Source organism: Chrysochloris asiatica, unplaced genomic scaffold, assembly GCF_000296735.1.
Source record: "Chrysochloris asiatica unplaced genomic scaffold, ChrAsi1.0 scaffold00053, whole genome shotgun sequence".
NCBI classification, from domain to species: Eukaryota; Metazoa; Chordata; class Mammalia; order Afrosoricida; family Chrysochloridae; genus Chrysochloris; species Chrysochloris asiatica.
In genome coordinates, this window is record NW_006408571.1 from 10,106,091 (window position 1) to 10,114,274 (window position 8,184).

General features: G+C 48.0%; 1 protein-coding gene across 1 annotated transcript; it reads left to right on the top strand.

Annotated features, from left to right (window-relative positions):
* Positions 1 to 212: 212 nt before the first annotated feature.
* SPINK4 (serine peptidase inhibitor, Kazal type 4) lies at positions 213 to 7,449 on the top strand. Its single transcript, XM_006863030.1, has 4 exons — positions 213 to 273; positions 4,722 to 4,762; positions 6,205 to 6,317; positions 7,404 to 7,449. Exons 1-4 carry the CDS (start codon positions 213 to 215, stop codon positions 7,447 to 7,449), a joined length of 261 nt encoding a protein of 86 aa, XP_006863092.1.
* The last annotated feature ends 735 nt before the right edge of the window (positions 7,450 to 8,184 follow it).

The following is an 8,184-nucleotide window of genomic DNA, read 5'->3' on the forward strand; positions in this document are numbered from 1 at the left end:
GTTGGCAGCTCCAGCCCTCCATCACCAGGAACTCAGCATCTCTGTGTGGAGCAAGCCCTTTCCGGATACAAGGGTGCAGACATTAACTCCGGGTGGCACTCCCAGCCTCTAAAACTGGCCCCAGATAAGATAAGCGTAGGGAGCCAGCAATATAAATAGGCCCCCTTTCCACTCCCAGCCCAAGTTTAGGCTAGTTCAGGCCCAGCATCAGCATGGCCATCCGCCTGTGGGTGGTCACCCTGGCCGTGGCTGCCCTTGTCATTGTGGACAGAGGTGAGTGGGCACAGCCTGGACTTTCTGTGTCTTATGATGCTAGGTGAGCGTGGGGATGGGAGCTGAGGCCTGGCACATCCTGTACAGTACTCGGTGCCCACCTTCATTCTGCACACACACCCTCCACTGTAGTGGGCAAAGTCCTGGGAGAAACAACACCCGGGTTCAGTGTCTGACTGGCTCAGAAGTTTAAAAGGGGCCTCAGTTTATGTACTGGTCAAGTGGGCGGTTGTTCAGTTCAAGGCTGCAGTGAACAGCACTGGGCTAGATGTTAGAGACACCCCCATCCCTCATGGAAGACGGACTGTTGCTGGCTGTAGGATGGTGTGTGCTGCTCAGAGGCCTGGCCTGGGTCCTCTGAGCTGCCCTTTCTGCTCTGAAAGGCTATGGTTGCGATGGAGAACAGCTGTGGGAGCCTGTAAGAGCTTTAACCCTGGGCTGGGCACATGCAGCTGGTGTGGGGCTCCCCCAGAGGTCCCCTTCTGTAGTCTCGCACCTACTGTATTATAAAGTCTTAGGAAATCATGTTGAGCAGGGTAATGAGGAGGTTGCAATTTGAAATCCCCTGAATTATCAGGGGAGGCTATCTCTGAGGGGCTGATGTTTGAGCAAAGCTTGAAGATGAGGGGATGAGCCATGTGGGAATCTAGGAGATAAGCATTTCAGGGAGAGGGAAGAATTAGTGCAAAGGCCCTGAGGCAGGAGCATGCCTGCAGTATTTCAGGTACTGCAAGGCCAGTGAGGCTACAGAGGAGTGAGGACAGGTGCAGAGTAATGTGTAAGAAGATAAGAGGTCACAGGGAACCATATTAGGTAAGGTTGTGAGAACTTGACTCTTTTCCTGAGTGAAATAGGAGCCACTGGAGGGTTTTGAGCAGAGTTAGGTGTTGAAAGAATTGCTTCTCTTGCTACGTTGACAACAGACTGAAGGAGGAAATAGGGAAATCAGTTAGGACCCCAAGGTCACTGATCTCACGGCTGGTCCTGCATCCATTTCTCCTGCTAGGAACAATAGAGAACAGGTCTGCAAGCTCCAGGCAGGCATAGCCCACTTCTTCCTAGCAGTTGTCCTATACAGGTCACTGAAGGGGTCAGTTCTTGTGCCCATTTCAGATTCCTGCCCAAGCTGAGTGAGAACCACAACCGGCCAATGTTGAGGGCAGCTGTTTGTCAGCCTGCTGGTAAATACAACTTCTTCCCACATCCACCAGCAAGAAAATGGGTCCTGAGACCCTCCCACAATGCCATTTAGAGGTCAACTTGTGAGCACTTGCTGTGTGCAGGGCATCAAACAGGAGTCAGTGGGGTTAAGGATCTAGGGTCATGGGGAAGCAGAGGCAACCAGTGAGGGGGACAGCATGTGGTGCATGAAAGGCAGCAATTTTCAGGCCCTCTCAGGAGGCCTGGGGGACACCAGGGAGTCCTTTACCAAGAGGTGGCATCTTAATGGAGGGTATGACCCAACAGAAGAAATCAGGTGAGGACACCCAGGCAGGGGAAACAGCATGTCCCAAAGTTGGGCCGATTTAGGGACTAGTGAGCAGAGACTAGCTAGGGCTGAGAGGACATGGAGCAGCACACTAGAAAGGGAGCCTAGCAAGTTCAGGGTAAAGTCATGCAGGGCCCTAAGCATAAGATTAAGAAGCTTAGTGATCATATGGGAAGGCATGTAGGGCTTAATATTTTCTAAGAACTTTTTACCCCTAGCAGTTATGTGGAAATGAGTGTCTGTTCTTCAAAATTATGTTGTTGTTGTTGTTAAGTGCCATCAAATCGGTTCCGACACATAGCGACCCTGAACAGGGTTTCCGAGGCTGTAAAGCTTTACAGGAGCAGAAAGCCTCATCTTTCTTCCACAGAGCAGCTGGTAGTTTTGAACCGCTGACCTTGCAGTTCGCAGTAACGATCCTGTTTTTTGTATTCGGGTGACCTTTTTCTTTTTTTACTTCCTGAAGCGTGAGTAGGGACTTTATGATCTTTCTTTTATTTTTCACTACTTCCTGAAGTGAGTAGGACTGTTGTTGTTAGGTACTGTGGAGTCGGTTCCGACTCATAGCGACCCTGCACAGGGTTTCCAAGGCTATACATCTTTACGGGAGCAGAATGCCTCATCTTTCTCTCGCGGAACCATTGGTAGTTTCAAACTGCTGACCTTGTGGTTAGCAGTCCAACTTGTAACCCTTACACTACCAGAGATCCTTAGAGTAGGGACTATAGGACCTTTCTTTTACTTTTTGCTACTTGCTGAAGTAAGAAGAATGCGCACCTTAGAAATTTCAATTAGCCAACTGGGTAAGGGAAAAAACTGTAGGTCTAAACTCTTGCCAATGGGGTGGGACACAACCTTAAGACTTGTGTCAGGGTTAAAAACCCGAGTGGACTGCCCGCTCGGTGTGCATGCACCCTTCTGCAGAAATAAATTTTGCCTTGCCGAGGTAATTTAGTCTGTCTTTTTGTGCGACACCGGGATTCATTTCTAACAGATGCCAGGAAATGTACAAATCTTTTTGCTATTGTGAATAGTGCTGTAATGAACATAGGTTTGCATATATTTGTGTCATCACTCTTACTTCTTGAAGATATACACCATGCTGAGGGATTGCTGGGTCATATGCTAAGGAGTTCTGGTAGCGTAGTAATTACAAGTCAGGCTGCTGACCTCAAAGTTGGCAGTTAGAAACTAACAAGTGCTCAGCTGGATAAAGATGAGGCTTTTTGCTCTCCTAAACATTTACAGCCTCAGAAACCCTATCCAGAGTCGCTATGAGTAGGAACCAACTCCACGGCACACCACCACCACCACGGTATTTCTATCTCCAACTTGAAATGCACAGATCTTGAGTACATCATTCAATTAGTTTTGGCAAACGCATACACATGCGTAACCCAAACCCTATCAGGATACAGAACATTTCTATCACTCCAGAAGTTTTGCTCATCCTAGTCAATCCCCATTGGCCCAGGTTCAGGCAGTTTGGTTCTGCTGTGCATAAGGTCACTATGAGGCGGTACCGACTCAATGGCACCTAACAAAAGCAGTCAATCCCCATTCCAAGACAACCACTGTTTCCCTCACATTAGCTTATCCTATTCCAAGGTTTTACATAAATGGATCCATACAGTAGTGTCTGGTGTCTATTTTGGGGGGTTTGTTTTTTGAGGGGCTCAGAATAAGTTTGAGATTTACTCATGTTCTTCTATGGATCAGCTATTTGCTTCTTTTTACTGCTGAGTCGTAGTCCCATGGTATGGATGTATCAGTTTATTCATTCTGTTGAGGGATATTTGGGTCATTTTTAGTCTTGGCAGGGTTTTTTTCTGTTTTTGTTTTTCATTATTTAGAAAATACTTTATTAGTTTCTGTAATCAAATCCACATAGATAAGACCTTACATATTAAATACAATGTGTTAACCCTGTACAAATGGGGGGGAAAATTAAGCTTAACATTTCTAGACCAATATGGCTGTTAATTTCTGTATAATGCCAACTCAACATGGACAACTGGGATACTTTTTTCAAAGTTGACAGCACAGCTAAAATTTCCCAAAATTCAAATTATATATGTGTGTGTATATATATGTGTGTGTATATATATGTGTGTATATATAAATTTATTTATTTACTTACTTATATAAAAGACCAACAGCAGCAACAGCTTTTCCAGGTTCCACAGTTATCTGAACAAAATTAGAGACATCCAGCACGTTCCATTAAAAAAAGTTTTGATGATCAGTAAGGCAAGGCTAGATTTGCATTTGATGCCCCAATGCCAGGCTTACATAGCAGAGTTTGGTCCCAGTTCCCCTCATCCTGTCTGCAGTCATCAGAGGTCTCAGATGATCCTACAGGGAGCTCTGGAGTTGACGTGCTCCCTCTGCATTCTTTTGAATAAAGACAAGTGGAGTTGGTTCTTTAAACTCACATTGAGCCGTCATTGGATATGGGCAGCTGGTTCTCGGAGAGGAATGTGCAGAGAGGGACTCAGCTGTGAGCCATCCATACTCTGGGCAGCTGGGGAAATAAATGAGTGCCCCAGCCCTGCAGGTAGGATCTGAGCAGCAGAGCTCAGCATTTATTATTGCCACCCACCCTTCCTCCATTACATAGCTGTAAGAAGGATGTGGCGAGCTGTTCAGATCATGCATCCTCAGTGCCTGGCAAACAGTAGTTGCTGAAATAACCGGCATTTAAAAATGATTATATGAAACACAAACACACCCAGTGAGATCTGATTGACGAGGAACTTCCTTCATTCTAGACCTTCTGTGTCTCTTCATGTAACCCAAAGTCTTTCTGGCAGCTCTTTGCCTGGTGTCTCATTACCTTTCCTAGAGGAATTTCTGACTGGGTAGTGGCTGGGCCAGGCCCACTGAAACAGAAGTAGCAGTCCTCAGACCCTGAACCCTAGGACTAAGTGATCTAATTCTTACTTCTTTTGTCTTTCAGAAGTGCCAGTGTCGGCAGAAAGGGTCATTTTCTCAAGAATGGTAAGGCAGGCAGTCGCTTGTAGTTCTGGGCTCAGGACTCCACTCTGGCAGAGCCCTGTCATACATGCTGGGAAGCAAGCATTTCTCTTCTCCATGCCCCTGCTCGGGTATCTCAGGTGGCTGTAATGTGGCCCCAGTGTGGCCTCCTGAGCCTGCATGGGCCCCAGATCTGCCCCAAGCTGTCCTTGGAGGCCCTTTCCAACAGTGGGCCCCCTTTCCAGCATTAGGGGGACAGAGAATGCTCCCTGCTTTGCACAATGCAGATGGCAGGTCACATGCTCAGGCCGAGAGGTACCTATGGTATACTGAGTGGCCCGTGGTATGTGCTACCTGGCCGCAACCATGCCTCACAACCCACCTCCTCCCTCAGCACACGGACACCAAGTTGTCTCTCTACACCCTGACTCCACCTTAGTTCTGGGTCTATGTTCCCCAGTAATACCCTCAACCTCCTCTTCCCATCCAGCACCCTTAACATCTGAGCCATCAGCCCTACTTACTCTGCACGAGACACAGTAAACTACTTTACATGCATTATTTCAATTAACCCTATGTGAGGCACACACTATTTAGTATGTACAGTTTTCACAGATGAGGAAAGTGAGACCCAGAGAGCTGAAATAGCTCATCCAACACAGCTAGTCAGTGGCAGAAGGCAGAATGCAGGTGTCTTGGGTTTGGGGTCTTCACTGCCACACTGCACTGCCTCCCTCACCCCTATCCCAGCCCAGGCCACAAGCCCAGTGCTGGCCCAATTCCAACCCTGACCTCAGGCCTCGTCTGAAACCCTTTTAGACTGAGACTCAATTCAGCCCTAAGCCCTGCCCCATTTCTCCAGGCCTCCCCACACTGTACAAGCTTCCTGCAGGCCAAAGTGAGGAGCTCCTGTCTCCCAAGTTCTTTTTGGTTCCAGTTAGAGCCTCTGAGTGTGTGTGAACCTGTCCCCAGAAGCTTGAGGACACAAACTCACCTCCCACACATATCTAAGTATATACATATATATACCCAGGGTCAGCAGGCATAGGTACACACTCAAATGCACACCCAGAGACAAGGGCACACACACACACACACACACACATAAGCAAACATGCCAAGGGCCAGAGTGGTTAGTGCCCTGGTGGAGCAGTGGGTTAAGTGCTGTGGGTTAAGGGTTGAAACTCCCCAGCTGTTCCTCAGGAGAAAGACGAGACTGGCTGCTCTGTAAAGGTTTACAGTCTCTGAAACCCTAAGGAGCATTCTACTCTGTTCTTTAGGGTTGCTGTGAGTCAGAATCTACTTTGTAGCAGGCTTAAGGGCGGGGAGAGTAGGACTCACACTGGGGGCTCCTTAAATTTGGATCGGAATTCCACTAAGGTCCTTTGTTCCAACCAGAGCCCTTGGGTTCCTCCCCCACATCTCTCTTTAAATTCCTGAGTGCCTTCTCTCCTTCTCCTCCACAGCCTGTCTGTGAGCACATGGCAGAGTCTCCAGACTGTCCCCCGACACTCAACCCAGTCTGCGGCACTAACGGGGTCACATATGACAGTGAATGCCAGCTCTGTTTGGCCCGGTTGTAAGTCCACCATGTCCCACTTCCCTGCCCACTTTCCCCTTGGCCTTTTGATGGGTCTCATCTCTAGAGCATATAGGCCTGGAGGGAGCAAGACTTGACCTGTTTCTCCCATCACACTGAGAAGAGTCCACCAACATTTGCCCCTAATAATATGAATACAAATCTAATTCAAAGAAGGCCCTGGTTCCAAGCAGAAAGCTACAAGTTGGTGGGCAATGGGGTGGGGACAAAAACCCTTAATTCTCCTCCGAGTAGGTGACCTCATTTGATTTGTTGAGAGCTTGCTATGTTGGTAGGCACTGAGGACATAATAGGGCAAAAAAGTCAGATGGTATCACAGGCCTCCTGGAACTCAGTCTACACAGAAAGTCAGGCTGATGGTCAATTACAGCAGAGAACACTAAATGCTTAGGAGGTACGCAGGATGCCACAGGAGCAGGGAAGAGGCAAGAACCGGAAGACTTCCTGCAGGAGGAGACACCTGAGCTTACACAAGGAATTAGCCAGGAAAACAAGGAGGAACCAGGGAACAAGCAGAGAAAAGAGAGTCTAGAAGGGAACAAAGTTTGCATTTGGATCAATCTGCTGGAGCATAAAGTTTAGGGGAGAGGTTAGCAATGAGTCTAAAGAGGTAAGCAGGGCCAAAGGTAATCTTGGTACATCTAATCACCTATTTGTTCTCAGAGTCCTTGGAACCAGCCTGAGAGTTAAATGAGATCACAAAAGAGAAGTCCTTGGAAGCTGCAAAGCTCTAGAAAGATGTGTAGGAGAGCAGCGGGATACTGTCCTTAGAAAAAGATCCTAATACTCCGTTGGGAGATAGATACACTGCAGGAGAGGCTTGGTGTGGGACTGGCTGTGAGGGCTGATGGAAGGAGACTGGTGGTGCCATGTATAGAGCTTGGGAAAATGAGGGGCGTAGCAGGTTTTGGGGGTGATGATGGTTCGTTATCTGTCAAATCTCTGGGACATGTCAATAGAGACATACAATGGGCAATTACATGAGCAGGCTTCGAGTTCAGGAGAGATTGTGGCTGGAGACAGAGCATGAGAAGGAGGTCTCATCACTGTCTCCCATGATCCTAGGAAAACCAAACAGGACATCCAGATCACCAAGGATAGCAAATGCTGACCCTCCACAGAAGGCCCTCAAAAGCATGAAGCCTCAGCTTGGCAAGCGATGGTGATGATGTATGCAACATTAAATTAAATGCCAGCCCAACCAGCTAAGTTGGCCTAGTGTCTTTGGACAGTTTGGGAGGTGCGTGGGGAAGAGATCTTGCACTGAATTCAGTTCCTTGATCCCTCTGGTGCCCAACTCATCACATGTCCTTCTGCCTGCTGGAAGAAGTCAGGGCTCTCCAACATGTACTTAGTACTAGCCACAGCTAACCAGCTCAGAGACACGATCATCATAGGCTGCCAGAAGGCACAGACCAAGCAAAGTCCCACCTTCTGAGTGGGAATGGGCTGAGCTCAGAGCAGGGCTGCTGAGCGACTGCGCAGGACCATCCTGGTTATCTTGCTTAAAGGGGCCATTTATTTGTACGGTGCATTCCTTGTTTGTACTCTGGGACCTCAGCCTCACTTCTGGATAGAAAGAGGGACCTCAGAGTACCAGGGAGTCCTAGAATTGGGCATTTGCTAACTGTAAGGTTGGAGGCACAAGTCCACCCAGAGGCACCTCAGAAGAAAGGTGGGACAATCTACTTCCAAAAATCAGTATTGAAAACCGTACGCAGTACAATTTTACTCTGACACACAAAGGGTTACCATGAAATGGAGTCAACTTGACAACAACTGGTTCTGGACGCTAAGAAATGTCCCCAGTCCCAACAGTCTCTTGCCAACACCCCGAGTTCCTGTA

Excerpts from the sequence above, each read along its gene's own strand:
- SPINK4 (XM_006863030.1), top strand. The coding sequence starts at position 213 with ATGGCCATCCGCCTGTGGGTGGTCACCCTGGCCGTGGCTGCCCTTGTC. Across the intron at positions 4,763-6,204 it reads GGGTCATTTTCTCAAGAATG|CCTGTCTGTGAGCACATGGC; the intron begins GTAAGGCAGGCA and ends TCTCCTCCACAG. Across the intron at positions 6,318-7,403 it reads CAGCTCTGTTTGGCCCGGTT|GAAAACCAAACAGGACATCC; the intron begins GTAAGTCCACCA and ends CCATGATCCTAG.